Raw genomic sequence first — 18724 nt, forward strand, 5'->3', positions numbered from 1 at the left:
AGCTAGCATCTAAACAAATTCTTTCGGTTCTCCAACACAAGAGCAGTGGATCTCCTTAAACTATTTCACACCATTTGCTAAGAGCTAGTATCACATTTCCACAGCCGTCCCTTGCCCTCCAATCCCACCAAGGGCAATTACATGTGACTTCTAAAAGCAAGGAGTTAACTATTACCAAGGAAACAATGATTGTCACAATGCAAATGCAAAAGAATATTAAGGCCAGTGAATAATAACTGAATATTTATAAATAACACTAACTTCTAGTAAAGCTTGCTTTTCCAAATATAACCAGAACAAAAGCACAACAATTCTGTAGTGTACCAAGTGTATATTTCAATTTACTGTATGCAGTCTAACAACAAATTTGGTCATAATTTACCAGATATACATAAATGATTTAGAGTAGTAAAAGAAGATTCAGTTCCAAGAGAATAAGATCATACCTTGGGGGGGGGGGGGACCAAAAAAAAAAAAAAAAAACCAAACAACAAAAAAAGAAAAAAAAAAAATGGGGGGGGAGGGGGGGAGAAAAGGAAAATACATTGAGAATGTAGAGCCAGGTCCAGTTTCTAAGCATTAAGTGAGCAGTATTCTAATAAAGCAGATTTAGGTGAATTTCAGATATATATATATTTTTATATATAGACAGATCTACCAATTGTAAACTATGGTTTTAAAGGGGATAAATGGGATGGAAAAAATCTTTATGCTATACTTACATATTCACAAAGCAGAACATTACTTTAACGTTTAAAATACTTTTTCATTCATATCATCTTTGCCCAACTAATTTCTACTTTGGACCCCACCAGAATTACACGACTCATTTCAGTCTAGAACAAAGAGAATAAAATGTATTCTTCAGTGTAACAAAAGGTCCCCCGCCCTCCCACCCTCCCCCAAAACTAATCATCTGTCAGGTTTACAATGATGTGGAAACTACCAATGAAACAAGTGGATGATAAAAAAAAGAAGCATTTTAATTCCCATGTAACTGTAGTTCAAACTCATCTCAGCTTCAATCAGCAAAACCAACGTCTTAACATTATGTTACTGTTCTAATGATGTAAAGGACAACAGTAAAGCTTGTCTCTTTAAATACATACTAACTGTGTTCAGATGGAGCACCATTAAGATTCTGTCCGTCAAAGCATAGTTCAAAGTCATCCACACAACTAACATAATTTAGTTACTTGATATAAAATAGGAAAAAATATACTCATTTTAAAATTAAACAAAGCTGAAAAATAGGGTGACCCTCAACTGGTTTTTATACAGTACTGTCACACTGGCCTAGCTATGTGTCATGATGAATGCTCTGCGTATTTACTGTTGTGGCATAATAGTACATCAGATGCATTGTTCCAATGATTTCATATGCCTTAGGCTAGACAACACACAGGAGTTGAAGATGAAGGTGTAATGCCCTCCCCTCCCTTTGAAAGAGGCCAAAATCATTGGTACAATATTAGAAGCTTAGGGAAAAACAATATCCATGTGGCTACAGAAATTCAAGTTTCAATGCCTCCTAGAAAATTTGAAATAAAGAATGTAGGGAGGTATCATCCTGAAAAGTAGAATCTCAAAGAGCATTATTTTGCTTTGGACTTTTTGTTTTTCTTAACAAAAAAATAATTGCAGCAAATTAAGTTGACGAGTTAAATGTAATCTGTTTACATTAAACACTAGCAACAACCCCATTGAGTACAAAAGAATAAAAAAGTCTGTGTTCATTTTAATGACGAACGATGGGCACAACAGCCTAGTGTCCAATTCACATCACAAACTAGCCAAAAACCGGACAAGTAAGAAATTATCAACCAAAAAGTTGTTTAATATGACACTTTCTCCATTTCTTGTATTTTTATTCTATAGGGCTGAGGTATACACCAGGGAAGTCAAGAAGTCTGAGAGAAGAGGGGCCTCAGAGGAGGAAGGAAACATTATTACATCAGATACCTTTTAGCATGACTATCTCTTTTGACTAAGTGGCAGAAGAGTTACCCATGCTCTGATCAGTTTATTATTTCCATTATTGGTCATTTCTTCTGCAAAACCATTTTGGAAATGACGAATCAGTAACAACCTTCTTGAAAATTCAAAACTGTGAAGAAACAGACACTAAATTAATGCCATTGTTAACTTTTCCAGTGCTTATCACCTACACCACCTGCCAACATAGAGCCACAAGTTTCGACACCCAATTTCAATATGGTGTTGGCATTATCTGTGCTGCATATTTAAATGATTGGCTTTCATCTATCAGCATATGGGAGAGGTAAGGTTTGTATGGCAAAGACATGCTTGTGGAAACAAGAGCCGCTAGCCCAAATTAGATTCTCTGATTCACTGACAAAGTAGGAGTAGATTTGGGAAAGCTGTCTTTGTATTTCCATACCAAGTTGCAATTTTCTTCATTCATGTTAACAGATACATGAATGTGTAACATAAGTACAGTTACTACTATGTCTGAATAGGACCCAAGTAGCTATATCCTATAAATAATAAAAAATACATTTTTCTTTTGATAACTGACTGTAGATGTGAGGACTCTGTATAATTCAACCAAATGGTTGTATGCTGTACAGTCCTGTGCAAATATCATAAAAAAATTAATAATCCTTTTTTGCTATAAGGCTTTGACCCTACATTTTTCACAGCAACATAACTACCATCCAGCCTGTACCATATTTCGCAAGCCTTCAGTCCAAAAATTCAAATAGTCAATCCGTACAGTGTCCATCTATGGCATCCTGAAGCCATATGCTCCATCAGTCATCTAAGGGCATACAAACTTCCGCAGATTCATCCCATCGAGACTGGTCATTCTGTTCTTCTACGTCATCACCAAGCTCTTCGTCACCTTCTCCCACTTCATTTTCTTCGTATTCTTCATCCCGAGGGAAATCTGTGTCCTGCACCTGGTCTGCTCCCTCCTGCCCTCCAGGTTGAGATTTATCTGCACAGTCTACACAAACGCCATAACGTCGTGATCCATGTCTTATTCCAACACTGGCTGCTAGCATGAAAATCTTCTTACACACCATACATTTATACTTTTTATCCTTTTTATGCACCTGTGGAAGAGAAATATTAACAGCTGAAAATATGCACATCAGGTTGCACTGGTATACAGCACTAGAAAACCATTAATATTAATAATTGCTAATAAAAAAAAATAATTTTTTGAACTCTTCCAAAAGATACCCAACACTGTTCAGAGAAAGAGAAGTACTACTAGAGATCCATTTTGACTCCATGAGCTATAGCTGCCTGGTTCATAAGCAACTGAGTGCCCATTTAATGACTATTCCCTGTACAGAACAAGACTCAAAGCTAGTGAGAACAGTACCAGCACTTATGTTGCACACAGGGTCATCTCTCATCTAGAAAATTGCTCTTACAATTTTAAGTCCTAGAAACGTTAAGAACAAGCAGGAGGTAACATTGAATTTTGTGTGAATTCCAAGAGCAAGATCCTTCTTCCAACACACCTCCCTCCCAACACAACCAGACCCAGCATCATCTTTCCAGGTTCCTCTGGTGAATTTTATGTCCTGTATTTAGAGTGAGGTTGTGTGTAAAATTAGAAGGCTGCTGTTGATGAACTTGACTAAACTTAAACTTTCATTTTGAACTTGGGTGTATGTTACTTGTACAATTCACTGAATTCAGCAAACATGGATAATAGTTAGCATCCTGGAAAAAAAAATTAACTTCTTTCTTTTATCTGGTGTCCCCACAAGAGACTACAACTATGTGCTTAAATACTTTATTTGAGGTCACATTGAAAAAGTTGCCATTTTAGATAAAACAGAAATTACCACCCAGATGAGGGGAAAAACACCCCCGAGGTCAAGATACAAATAGTTACTTTAGTCCTGCTGTGTAATCTGTACAGATGATACTACATGGTTTTTCCTCAGCCTCTAGACTTGTTATGATAATGTTTCACACAGAGCAGAATGTTTAAGGTGTTTCTTGAAGGGGGGTGAGGAGGAAGGTGTTCCAGCTCCATCAGGGAGAGTACACTTCAGTGAAAGCACAGGGCTGCACAGAGCTTACTCTACAGCTACTTTCACCCTGTCTGACTCCATCTCCTTTCCTGGAGAGAAAAGTCTTCAGCTGCAACACCTGGTCAGAAACTGCAGGACAGAAACCTCAAGTCCCACTCTACACCTCCTAGTAGACTGACTACTGCCCACTGTTGCTATCATCTGTTGTGAGCCACAAAGCAAGAAGTAGCTGCTGCACCACCAATAAGGTGATAATGACCTACCCTCCCCATACCATCGTGACCTCCATCACCGCGGTCATCTATGTATGCTACGCAACAAAATGTCCTTCAGACATTATAGGTATTCTTGACCCTTCAGGCATCTAAGTCTTCCTCCTCCCACACCACCTGGTGAAGAAAGGCAGCAGTAGCAGAGTGGAAAGATGTCTATCTATGATGAGAGAAGCCCCATGGAATGCAAGAAAGATGCTGGTTCTAAAATTTACATAGGAGCTATTAATATATGCCTTTCCTACCTGTACAGCAGTTTAAAGAATACCTAAAATTATTACAGTGGTCTTACAAGCGTCTTCTAGAATTATATTCTGGTATGACTCAGGTTATTATTTACTTTTAGTAATATTACTGGCTAACAGAAAGTCCATTTCATGATAGCAAAAGCTAAAAAATAAAGTTAGGAAGACTTGCACCAAAAGTCTTTCTGCATCCGCATTAAAATTTGGAAGGTCACCACCACTCTTCCTCCTCACTGAGGAACAAAAAGCCAGTTGTGAGGACGCTATGGAAACTTATGGAACACCTTCATGAGAGAGCAAGGTGATCCATTGATTCTCAAAGGACTGAGGAAAGCTATCAAAATGGAGAAGTGCAATATACCCCATTCCATGTACTGAGTATCTGCAAAATGAGGGGTGTTTTTTTTTAAATCACAGCTTGGAGAAATATTATTACCCTCTCACCACCAATATGATACTGCTTTTATTACTCCCCTAAAACACATCTTGGATTTTATACATTAAATATCATAATGAAGTGTTAGTTTCCTACAAAGATACAAAGTGCCTGCACAATACCCAAGGCAGGTAATACTTCCTCTGGATCCTCAGATGAACAGTACTCAGGTCAAATCCTGAGTTATGCAACATGCGCAGGACAGTGTAAGCTCAACTGCTGATTATGGTATTGGCAGAACGCCAGTCAGGAGGACATTTACTTTTTGCATCTCAGGTACTTCTCATTCGTTCCTAAATCTTAAAGCACACACTATACTATAGCTCTGTCCAGCTGTGAAATAAGTATTTCAGAACTAAGCCAAGGTAAGTTGCAATTGCTGATTAACAGTGTCCTCACAGAAAATGGTGATGCAGCATTATAGAACAAGATGTGCTATTCTACTGCAGTAACACTAAGCCAAGATTTCCTTTCATTATCCACAGAATAGATACACTGCATCTCTTTATCACATCTTTATCAGAATTCCAACTGTCTTAATTGATACTGCATTTTCCATTTAAATAGAATACTAGAGGTGTAGTTAACACAAAGAGATGTTTATCTTCAGCCATTTCAGATGAAGATAAAACAACTTACATTATGCCTTATCCGAGAACAGTGTTTCTTCCAACTTCCAAAACATTTGTAAAACCCACTTGTACATGTGCATACATATACACACACACTTGAGGTTACCTACCAAGGAATGTCTCTTTACGTGCTCTCTTCGAGTAAACAGCTTCCCACAGATGTCACAACTGAAAGATCTCACGCCTGTGTGAATGAGCAAGTGTCTCTTTAGTGTTCTTCTGTATTTGGCTACATAATTACAGTGTGGACACTTCAACTTGTTCATGATTAAAGCAGAGGAATCGCCTACAAGATAATAAGCCATCAGGAGAAAAGATGAAGAAACACCAAAAAAAAAGTCAGTACATTCTGTCTGATGCACAATAATAAACAGGTGCCGAAACAACAAAGCATCCACATGACTTTTCATCAGCCAAATCACAACAGTCTGCCTGCAGCAACTACAAGTACTGGTAGGTCCTGCATATATGGTCTTGCTAGAAAAATACTTACTTGTAACCAGGGAATTTTTACTACACAAATACAGATCAATTCTTTGAAAAGAAGTCTTACGTAAGTTAGCTACAAGGTAGCAGTATTCTGTTTTCTGGAAGTCACTTATACCAGAAAACACTGCATTCTGGATTAGAAACCCTCTAGCTCTGTAGCATTTACACAGTTTCAGTCTCCTCTCCCAACATTCTCTTTAGAATTATGTGCAGGAGCTGCCTGCCAAGATCTACATATAAATGAAAAAAGAAAGTATAACTAAGCAAGAATGAATATTGACAAAAGTAGGAGAGAAAGCAGTAGTGTAATTCTGAAATAGCTAAAAAGGGAAGTTACTGATTCACATCTTAGCTATTCTCTACCTAAAGTCTCTTTTGGTTTAACAGTAATAAAAATAAAGAGAGCAGAAAACACTTCTGGAAGTAGCAATGTCCTACTTCTTCCCTGTGATGGAAGAGAGCTATTTTCATATCCTTGGACCAAGGACAACATAGCTTGCTGAAAGGATACGTGCATTTAGATTTTTAGAAGCATCCAAAAAGCACTGGCTAAAGCTACATGATTATATGCGTAAGAGTTTCTAAGGTTCATGCTGACAGGAAGAAGGAATTGTGTGTTATGTGCCTGTGTGCCTATATCCAAGATGCTGCCTCCTAGCTTCAAAATCCATCATAACATGGAAGTTAAGTTTTGCTAATATTAAGTTTGCTTTGGTGTACCAGAGCGCTCATGCAAGCTGCATGTCAACATAAGGTCACATGCTTCCATGAAGAAAAGTAAGTTTATCAAGGTTTTTAACTGCACTCTTATGCACATCAACAGGGGTATGACAGACAGGCAGACATCAGGGCTGTAGGATATATGGAAATTTAACAGTTTAAGACCAGGCAGACCGCCTAAAACCCAAGGTCTAATCCCTTGCCTGCTAGTGAATTTCACCTTCTTATGACCCAATTTCTTCTGCTGTAAAAATCAAAATATTTAGAGTAAACCATAAACCACAAACCACATCCCAGTCATAGCACAAAGTTACAGAGAAGATATAGGCATTACTATTGCCCAGTCCTTAAAATTCTCTTTTCACTGAAGACTATGTATTTTAAGGATCTAGCAATAATTATTTTCAATCTGATTGTGTTTTTGGTATGTTTTCAGACAGGAAAATAAATTACAGATAATTGCTTGCTTGAACTCTTAATAAAGGCACGCAAATGGTGAAAGGGCAGATGATGTAATAACCAGGTTTGGCTGAAGAAGGCTTTAGTTACGGCTGCACTGAATTCAAAACCTTTACTGCAGTGAAGTTTTTATTTTTAATAGCAGGAGGTATGCTCAGAGATCTACTTTTAAAGTGATACTTAACTTTGTATCTTCATCAAAGTGCTCAATTTCAAAGCCCATTTATCTATAGTTAGCTTACTAAGGGAAAGGGAGGGGGGAAGCTATTAGATCATTAAAGACCTCACGTGTCTTCATATTCAGGCACAAAAGCTGATATAAATCCTATTCTTACTTCTCCATACATCTGAATTCTCCTCCCTCCAAAGAAGTACTCCTATTTACATTATCCAAAAAGGCAAATGAAGTGAAGATAATGATGTTGGCACTTGATCTTATAAATCTCTAAACAAATTAATCAAATATTACCAGCAGTGACACAGAAGATAAAGAACCCCTACCAGAGGCAAAAAAACAACCTCCTCTCCATCAGATATACTTGCCATTTTCCCAAGCTTCTTTTGGCCAAGACTCTGGCAGCAGTCCATACTTGAAGTCACTTGAAGTACCCGGCAACAGTCCATACTTGAAGTCACTTGAAGTACCCGGCAGCAGTCCGTACTTGAAGTCACTTGAAGTACCCGGCATCAGTCCATACTTGAAGTCACTTGAAGTACCTATTACAGACACAGTCTTACTTTAGCTTCCTAGGTTCTAATCAGTCATGTTCTTTAGCAAAATACATATCCTTTTCAAATTGTGACAAAAAAGTTTCAAAGCTTAAAATAGTAATTATAATCTTTTTTCCACATGATCTTCAATACTGAAATGAAGAAATAACTGTATTCAATTCAATTAAATGAGACCTTTGAACTACTCTGAACAGCATCATTTCTTCTCCCCATCCTGAGAAAAATTCAAAGCCTTTTTCATACTACAGGAACTTCTATGGTAAGGATATTTAGTCCTTCACTATCATCATGACAGGGCTAAAAAGTTTTCCATTGGATGCTCTTCACAACTACTTTGTGCAGTGACTTCATCTGGTCTACCACAGGCAGTCTAGTTGATATAAAAGTAACCATTTTCAAACGGAGGTGTGATTTTCTTTATTGCCTTAAAATATCTCAGTGGTATATGAAGTGCTTTAAAGTACCTTTATTTGTATGAAGTATCCTACAGCTATGTCTAAACCCTTTTTTGAATAATCATCTCCATTACTCTGTAACCACATCAATTCAAGAGACCGCAATTACTCATAATATACTAGCTTAAAAGACTAGTTTGCATATTCACACTTGGTCTTTAGACAAGCTATTCATGCAGTTCGCATGGTCTTCATAGCTTTTTTCGCCACTTTAAAGAGAACAGAATCATTCAGAAGTGAACAATGCCTTAAAGAGATCCTTGCTCGTTTAATCCTATACTTTTGTAACGAGGAATTGCATGAGTGAACATGGAATCACTACTACACATCACAGAGAACTATAAATAGCACACAAGAAAGCTACACCAGGCATTTGACAAAATCATAGTTGAGGGGCAAAGACTTCTGGCAAGAGTGCAAATCGTTCTTCCCCTCCTCCCCCATCCCTCAGACAGAAGTTTGTTGGAAAACATGAACTCATAACTCCATTGCTTTCCTCACAGGCACACAGTCGTTAAATAAACAGACTGCGCTGGAAACTGGCAGATTTCCTTTCATGTGTCTGCATGGTGCTCGGGTCCTCACGCTGGGTTCCCAATGTTACCGACGTGAGAAGTCTTGAGAAGGGCTTCATAGTCAATAGATACATTTTCATTTTCAAATCTGAGACTGTACATTTTAATAGTCCAAAGACTTTGTCCCTATGGATTTTCCTAGGAAAGGAAATTCTCTTAGTGTAAACTACATGCAGCTCATGGTAAGCTGCATACTGAAACACTCCCTCCCAACTTACACTTCTACTGGGAAAAAGTACAGATTACAAACCCTCGCAGCATTAGACACATACTGCTCAGTGTTACATTTGGCAGTAGTGGGTTCATTGGCAACACAAGACAGCAGTTCAAAACGATCTCAATTAACAAATAGGAAGTTTATAATTCTATCCTATCCGTTAGACAATGGCAAATGATAAGCAAAGCTGAATCATGACTCCCAAACTAGGTATTCCATTGGAGCTTTTAAAAAGCAGAGCTTAAGTGGACGAAGGAAGAGAAATCCCACTATTTCAGCTCACGCACCTAGCTATTTCGGTATAGAAAGACAGCAGGGCGAGGAGAAGGGAATAAATCTCCCTCTCCGTTAAGAAACAAAGTAGTGAGGAAAATATTTTTTTGTTTTTTATAATTATTGACTCTAATAGCTGTTATGTCCAAAAGAGGCAAGAACTCCTTACACTAACTTGGAGCTATGGACTCCAGCAAAGGCATCTCACAGCAGCTCAAGGAATAGAACACAGATACCCTATAGACATGCCAACTACACATTCCTTTGAGGTGAGCAGTCAAACTTCCTTCTGTAATACACAAGAAAGGATCAGCGAGAAACCAGTGATGTACAGTCCGGGCAAGAGCAAAGATGACTTCAAGGCTAAAAGCCTCCAAATTAAAGCAGGCTTCAGGAATTAGCAGGAAAAAAACCAAACAAGATAAAAAGCTAACACATTCTATAATCTGTTTTAAATATTAGACATTTTCTTTGTAGGTTTTTCCCCTCTAATAGAACTGTTCCATCTTTAGTTGACCAGTGGAAGATCAATGATTAAAACATTTTAATCACACACACCTCTCTTATGGAAGGAATTATCTATATGATCAACACACCAAGCCTTTACTGCTCACAGATGTCATTGTATATGCTGTGTGTAGCAAATATCACATAGATTACTTCAAAATAAGCATACATCAAAGACTGACCATAAGTAAGAGTTGTACCAAGCTGAGCACATTTATAACACTATCACTTCGACAGTTCTTCTGGATCTAAGAACACAAATTGAATTTCATTAGGAACATTCATGCTCACAGCTGGTATTGAAGTCTGAGGGAAGTCAGGAGCTCAAATCCCTGCACAGATCTAGATCTTAGCATAAGACTCGGCATACGGCCAAAGAGACTTAAGAGTTGTAGTGTAGATAATAGCTACTAAATCTTTCTACCTCCAATTTGAAAAGAAAACCTGCTATAACAAGAAAGAACACCGGCACAGATACCACAAGAGATAAGAGGTTGCTACAGACTGTCAGTCTCTGCACAGTACAGGACTAAGTAGATCATAACTAAACCTAATGCTTATTCTTAGAATAATTCGTTGACCTAGAAAACCTGCTTTCTAGATTAAGCGGACATATAATGTGTCCAAAACAAAACAAAAAGGCATTTTTAGTGCCTAATGGCTCATCCATATAGGAAAGACATGAATTACATATATAGACTGGGAACTGGAAGTGCAATACCCAGCCCCCACTAGTTTTCCCAAGTGGACACACACCCTATAGTGAGACAAGCTTCTGGCTGTAGCTGAGCCAACCATAAGAGGTTACAGAGCCCTGTTGTGGCTTGTAACATCTTCTCCCATTCCTCCTCCCACCCAAGCTACTGCCCCCTGAAATCTGCTTGCAAAACTGTTCCTGTCAGGTGATTTTGGTAGGAGACTGAGAACAACTACATATGCAGCTGTACTGCTAGACTGAGGCTGGGGGCAAAGGGGGAAATACAGACAGCAACGAGAAAGATCTTAAAAAAAAAAAAAAGATCTCCAACAAAAACAAAAGCAAACCAAAAAACAACAGAGGGTAATTAGAAGCAATAATGTTCTGTATGTCAGACCAGGTCATCTGACCACAATTCTTCTCTGATCCAAGGATGACTTTTTACAGTTTGAGTCCTAAAAGAGGTGCAAGTTCATAATTCAGATGTCAATTAGACTTCCCACATCTTCCCATTCTTCCACCCTCCATGGGCTAAAGGTTTCTATCAGTAACCTGATCTTAAAAACCAAAAAACCAACACCTCTCCCCCCACCCCAACCCAACCAACCAAAAATCCTCTAGCAAACCAACCCGAAATAATAAAACCAAACCAGGATACAAATAAGCTAATTAACTATCAGCACTAAGATTCTCAAGATGTCCATTTGAGAAGAGAGAAAGACAGCCTGAAATACAACAAAGTGGTTGTGTAGGCTTTTTACACAACTAACTAACTTTATGGAAGGATTTTATGTTCTACTGTGCTTGTTCTCAGGAACAAGGATAACCAGAAATGAGACACACCAATTTTCAGTTTTGGAAGGCAAGAAGTAGGGGAGCACCACCAGAAAGAACGCATCTGAGCAATGACATCTTTAGTTTAACAGGTTTTGTTCTCTTTCTGTAACCAGAAATATACAGATTTTTGGGGAAGAAAAGGAGACATTACTGAGTAGGGGATGATCAAGGAGAATGACAAGAAGATCAATGACAGAAGCCATTGAACAGGTCATTATAGAAAGAGATATGGACCCTAGGGTGCACTGAGAGAGAAGATACAGAAATTCACACTGGATACAGTCGTCTGAAGAACTTAACCTCTTCTTTCTTTATACACGTTAACACTAAAAACAGCAACAAAAGAAAACAGAAGGGAATACTACTATTTCCCACCAGGTTTTCTGGCACTGACTGCTCATCCAGATCAATTAAAAAAAGACAGAAAGTAGACAGGATAAGTGATTAGGCCATAGCTTCCAAGGATTGTAAAGAGAGCAGTGGTAATCTACTGATACAATCTGGATTGCTATTAGAGAGCTGGATTTGTTGCTTGTGTTAGGTAACATGACAGAAAAAACAGCACTGCAGAGACAGACATACTGGGAAGGTGGGGGAAACAAAATATATTGTACTCCATTTGTCCCAGAGTACTACTCGCAGCTTTAACCTTGCTTCTGATAAGCATATTACTTCTCAACTGCCTCTTGCAACAGAAGGCTCAGACAAAGATATTTTGCCAATGCAACCTTATGTACCAATCCAGATTGCTCTTGATTTTTATTATTTCTCATTCATGGGGGAAAAAAAAAAAAAAAAGAAAAAAAAAAAAAGGCTTATTGCCTTGACTATGAAGGCAGATCTATCACCATCTAACCCTGCCACATGACCAACAAATTGATGCCAAATATACCATCCACTTTGTTGTCATTTATGCCTGAAAAACCCCTTCCTGAGAAAGGAGTGCCATTCACATTAGAAAGCTATTTTGTTGCTCTCTTCCCCATAAAGGCTAAACCAGTGAAACACAAGATAGTAAGAGTTTTCCTCATCCAGGACATTTATTTGTGGGGGAGTTATTGTTCTCCAGGGACTATCACAGACTCAAACAAAAACTTAGGTCCGAAGGGACCTCTGAAGGTCACCTAGTTTCAGCCTCCTGCTCACAGCAGGGCTAACTTCAAAGCTGGACTGTATGTTGCTTTGGACCTTGCCAAGCTCTAAATATCTACAAGGATGGGAGATTCCATAAACCCTCTAAACAATCTGCTCCAACACAACCGTTCTCATAGCCAAGTTTTCTTCATACAGAACTGAAATTTCCTTAGCTTCAGCTTGTGACAACTGACTCTTGCCCTTTCACTGTGCACCCCTTAAAGGCAGCTGGGTTCATTCTCTCTTTAATCCCCTTAAGGTGGTAGAAGACAGCAGGCAGATCCCTCAACCTCCCCTATACTAAACAAATCTAGTTCCTCATGTTCTCAACATGTTCTCCATCCCCCTAACCACATTAGCGCCCCTCCACTGGACTCGTTCCAGCTTGACAGCATGTGCTGGGCTGCCCTAACCTGGGCACAGGATTTCAAATGCGGTCTTGCCAGTCCTGAGTACAGGAGTATTCCCTCAGCCTGTGGGCTATGTTCTTGCTAATACCACCACCATGAGGCTAGCCTGCATTGCTCCTAGGCTGCAGTAGTGACTTATGTTCAGCTTGCTGCCCACAAGGACCCCGTCATTCTTTTTGACAGTTCCTACATAGCACTCAGCTTGTACTGATGCACTAGGCTGTTACTTCCAGATGCGAGACTTCACATTCGTCTTTGCACAGCATCTTGGGGGCTCCTGTTGACCAATTCCTACAGACTGTTGAGGTCCATCTGAACAGCCACCCAGCCCTGCCCTCCAGCATATCAACCTTTCCCACCAATTTGATGTCACCTGCAAAACTTGCAGACAGTGTCTTCTGTACTACTATCCCCATCGCTGATAAAGATATTAAACAGTATGAGACTCAGTTAGCTCTTTTCAGGAAAACAGCCCTTCTTGACCTTACTGTCAAGAAAATAAATTCATCCATAAACTTCTGGAGTAAGTTGTGAGCTCAAGGGCTGGATCATGAACACTGCCAACAAGTCAATTTAAGGATGTACCTCAAATTAAGTGTTAATGTAAGTAGGACTTTCAAGGAGATAATACACCTGAAAGGCGTATTGAAACTCCTAAAGACTGACTGGCATTTAGGATTAAGATCTTTCAATACAGTAAAAAAAACAAACTCAACCACTCTAGATACTCTAATAACCAAATGAAATGTTTTGGTGTCATGTTCTGCTCCTATTCCCTTGCTAACTCTTTCAAAGAGTGACTATAGAACGAACCCAAGGAAATAAGCTTGATTTGTCCTCAAAGCTGTCGGTTTCTCCCTAATGAGGGGGTAAAAAAGCATCCAATTAAGAAAAAAAGAGAAATTAAGTTTATTTTCATCTTAGCCCTAATACAAGGCTTTTCTACACAGTAAAGCCATTACTTCCTTTCTGCATCAGCATTAGAGAACTGCTATTGCTACCATTCTATCAGCTACCTGTTGTAGCTTATAAACATATTTTCTTGAAGAATTAAATGTCAGCTTGAAGGACAAGAAATACAAGAGCATCACAATTGAAGACCACTGATGTCACTGTAGCTGAGACAAGTACACCAAGAACAGATACGGGTTTTCGTTTGTATTCTTTTGTAAATACATAAGCACAGATACCATTGCTGTATAGGGACCGCTTAAATCCAAACAACTTTTTATGCTAAAATAGTGAAAGGAAATGCTAAGGAGGTATCTTCATCTTAGTTTCTCTAATCACAGACAGTCTTAGAAGCAGTATCATAACTGACCAAACCCCTTGTGTTGAACTGGTATCTCAGCAGCATTTATTCCAGACTTGTTTTGCCAAAGCCTAACTTTGTCCAGGAATACCAAGGGACTTTGTCTTTACACTGGGCTTTGACAAAAAGTCAGGTACAAGACAGAGGCAAAAATCTGTAAAAATACCAAAATAAATAAAAAACCCCAAACCTTCCAAAAACAAGCCAACCCAAAACACAACCAACCAAACTAACTAAAAACAATCCCAGATACTTTCTTGAGAACTCTGCAGAACAAGATCTGGGGGTACCTGAGAAAATAAGCTAGTCAAATTGGTGTCATGCTCTCCTCACAAAGTAACATGCAACATTACATCCTAAAGAAAGGGGATCAACTCAAGTCACAAGCAAATGTGTAAGAGACTGGATTTTATTTTTTTTTTTTTTTCACATAGCTCATACTTTGCATACACGACTTGACCACGAAAGACAAGTGCTGCCTAACCAAGGGTTGGGGTTTTTTTCCAGCTTTAAAGATCGCATCTCCTCAATTATCACCCCAGGGCACTGGGAGTACCAGAAGTAACTAAAGTTTGGCAACTGTGGCTACATTTTTACAGTAAAAATGACAATTCTGATCTTGCTACCTCCCCTCTCCACTGTTCCCAGTATGACAGAATGAAGCCTGTGACTTACAAAGCTGCAGCAACGAAGGCTAGTGGTTTAAGTGAAATTGGCTGCTAAAGCTGTACTCCTACCAGCACACATATACTGCAAGTACTATAGTGAGCTTTAGGGTAAACACACACTGTAAGCTTGCTATGTTATAGTATTCTACATTTGACATAAACTTTCTACACTGAGCACATTTCTGGTTGGATGTATTTACTGATACCCGTCAGAAACCAGCACAAGTAAGAAATGCTGCCTACCTCTCTCCTCCACCCCAAAAATAACTACAAACTCTGTACACAATAATTCCAGAATGTGCACAGAGAATAAATGGTTGGGCAGCAAGCAAAACAACTCAGCAAGGAAAGAGACCCTGAAAAAGAGAAGCTGAAGAGAAGTCTTCTAGTCAAGTTACATGCCACTTAAAACCTATTCTACTCAGCTACCAACACTGAGGACGACCTATCCCTTCCCTCAAATTTAACACAAGCAAAAAAACCACCCCTCAAAACACACTAAGACTTGTAAGCCCAGAGTAACCAAACTGATCAATTTATAGTTGTACAAACTCTTTTGTGACAACATCGCTTTAGCTTAGGAGTACTCTCAGAAGAGTCATGGTAGTGTAACTGAATTGGCCTACCAACACAGAAAACCTACAGGTTAAATAAGACACCTAATGTTGGTTTTCTGTACTGTATCAGTGAAGCATGAAGGGTATTTTAAAAATATCCTTTAGTGGAGATTTAGCTTCATAAATATCATATGGGAATGGATAGATACGTGAAGACAAGCATGTAGGCTGTGGATAAAATACAAGACTTTATTTTCTAGGGTAATTACTATCTGGAAAAAAAGCTTTTAAAGGAAGTTGTATTCTAATTTTCATGATAGTTTAAAAAAAAGCTCCACACTACTCTGAAAATCAGCTACAATCCAACAGGATTTGAAACATCTCACTGCTCAACATGATAAAAAAATTAATTATATTTGACTTACTGAGCTACATCTTTAAGAAGCAGAAGGGAAACTAGCTGAAGAAATAGCATAGCTAACTTCTGTGACTGGAGTTATGCCCCCAAATTAATCAAGAAGATACACAGGCCCTGGTTTTCTTCATGGAGTTGCTGTCATCATCATCATCTCATTTATGAGCTAGCAGAAAAATCAAATCAGCACTTCAGGTTGACAAAGTGAATGTACTGCCTGCACTTCACTTGCGCCAAGACAAAAAGAGGTTTGTCAGGTAGAAAAGGTCTGTAGACACCATATAACCTACCCCAACCCATCCACCTTGCTTGCCTAGATGTGTTATGCTGCTCCTTCATGTCATAACCAAAACTGTGACCAGAACTACATTTTTTGAAAGCAGGTTTAGCTGCTGCTTGTATCCTTCTGAAAAGTAGTAACTTCTATAACAAGATGAATTAAAATCCTTAAGAACCCCTACAAAATCACTCAGGAACCCTCTTGTTCCACAAAAAAAGCTGTTTTCATCCTGCCCTTGTTATCCTTTCCCTCACCCCCACCGCAATATATGATATAGCATTATCTAGCCTGAAAATCATGGTAAGAAGTCATCCAGTGGTAGCTTTGTAAAGCTGTTGGGATATTATATACAAGCCTCCTTTGTCAGCTCTGGAAAGCATAAGCAATACTTCACCACTGTGTTTTGAAGCCTGTGGGTAGGACACTTGCATTCCAAAAACCAGACCCAAATGAACAAATTCAAGAAGTGATAAAAACTTATAAAAAACCAACTCTGAATGGACATTAAGAATACGATGAATTAAAATCATTGAGTTTTTATGAACTGGAAACCAAGAGATGCTGACTGACTGCACTACTATTTTCACCATGGTAAATGGTTAATTGCAGGATGCACCACAGCTCTAAACAATAAAGACATTTTTTAGCAGATTATTAACTCCAAGGGAAGGGAAAATAGCAAGACATTCAGCGTAAAGAAACATGGCTATTGTAATTAGTATAGCTAAAACTGGAGAAAGGCTTGGAAGCTTCAGTAAGAGTAGGTAACTGAAGTAAGACAGTACATGCAATTTAAAATCCATGTCAACTTCATGGAGTTTTTTCAAGCTCAAAGTGCTACTTTTACAGAGAAGGTGTTAAATATAAACTCACTGGCAGCACAGGTTAAGAAGGAGTAGCTGACATTTCATTATGGATACCCATAGGAAAACTCACATTTGGGAAGAAGCAGTAAAACATGTTTTACTGGGACAAGAAGGGTAGCAGACCGTTCAGAAAGCTTTTATTGTTGATTATTCAATACTTACCTAGCAGTACCCAACTGAAAAGTCCCTTTACTGTAGAATTCAAGGTAGGGACTTCTGGGGTAAAATTTTGCAGCAAGAAGAGTGTTCTTAGATAGGCTTCCCTACTGCTGTATCTATGGTATTTCTCACAAAACCACCAGACAACCCAAAACCATAATCAAGGACATAGCAACTCACTTTGCATGTAACGAGACATCTCCTAACCACAGCTGGTGTTGGTTATCCCCATCAGCCCATGACAAAGCACAACAGAAGCAGCTCATTCTTTCCCTTTTATCAACCAAAGAGAAAGTGCACTCCTTAGCTTTCATCGTAAGAATTTGCTATGCTTTTTTTTTTTCTTCTTCTCACAGCATTCTTTTATCTCTTCCAGAAGACATTTTCTTATGCATTTTTAATTCCCAGTTCCTATTATATTTGGTAGCTTTTCATCTCCACAAGAAATTTAATCCACAACTAAGAAGTTACCGTATAACCTGCAGGTTACTCTACAACTCATTCTTGTCATTCTTCCAGTTCTCTACTCCTCCCTCTTCCACCTTTTCTTGGGCATAGAGGGAACAATTGAAAACAGAGTGTTTAAGGGTAGAATCTACCCAGAGAGCAAAGAAAAAATTAGCCAGAATATAGGAGAAAGAACATTTAATGCTAGAGCAGAAACTATGGGTGAAATTTAAGCTATACCAAGGCCTACTTCCAATATCTCTTGTTTTAAACAATGCGCATATACATAAGAAATTCATAAAAGTAACAGTCTTAGAAAAATACTAGATATGGTTTCCAAAAATAGCTCTAACACTGACAGGATACGTAATTTTTCACTTGGGACCACTTATGTTGCGCTCTGAGAGTACCAAGGAGATCATTAGTTGACACAATAAAATGAACTCCTCCTGCAATCACAGAACTTTCAATGGTTTTGGACAGACACCACAGCACAAATTCAGTGTGTCCCTGGCCTCTAATACAGCTCTTTTCATTCAGATGTTGCATGGATGTATTTTGTAATTTAACTTTTTTTACTACAATGACTTATTAGAAACCTTGATGCTTCTGTCCAAAAGAACTGAACAAGGACTAAATGGTTAAACTAAACTTTAACCGTTACTATACTGCCTGTATTTTCTATTATTTCTTCAAGAAAGCTCCACAGCACATATTCAAATTATGCAGAATGCAAACAAGTATGTATTTCTGTTGCTGGGCACATCATTTAGTAGACATATTCTCTGTGGTATTTCCAGAGAGAGGCTGAGTATCTACTCCACAACTACACATGCTAAATTGTGTCAGAAATTGATGTTCGTGCAGTTAATATACAGGTCTTCAGCTCCTGCTCCAGTCCTTCTGCTGCC

General features: G+C 38.6%; 1 protein-coding gene across 1 annotated transcript in view; it reads right to left on the reverse strand.

The window, feature by feature from the left end:
• Positions 1-314: 314 nt before the first annotated feature.
• Positions 315-18724, reverse strand: part of ZBTB10 (zinc finger and BTB domain containing 10) — a 29854-nt gene continuing 11444 nt past the window's right edge. The window contains exons 3-5 of the mRNA XM_030501387.1: positions 7816-7989; positions 5715-5890; positions 315-3080 (exon numbers count right to left, since the gene is read on the reverse strand). Coding sequence (XP_030357247.1) covers positions 2775-3080; positions 5715-5890; positions 7816-7989 — 656 coding nt within the window. The 3' untranslated portion in view covers positions 315-2774. The remainder of the gene's footprint in view (positions 3081-5714; positions 5891-7815; positions 7990-18724) is intronic.

Source organism: Strigops habroptila, chromosome 1, assembly GCF_004027225.2.
Source record: "Strigops habroptila isolate Jane chromosome 1, bStrHab1.2.pri, whole genome shotgun sequence".
NCBI classification, from domain to species: Eukaryota; Metazoa; Chordata; class Aves; order Psittaciformes; family Psittacidae; genus Strigops; species Strigops habroptila.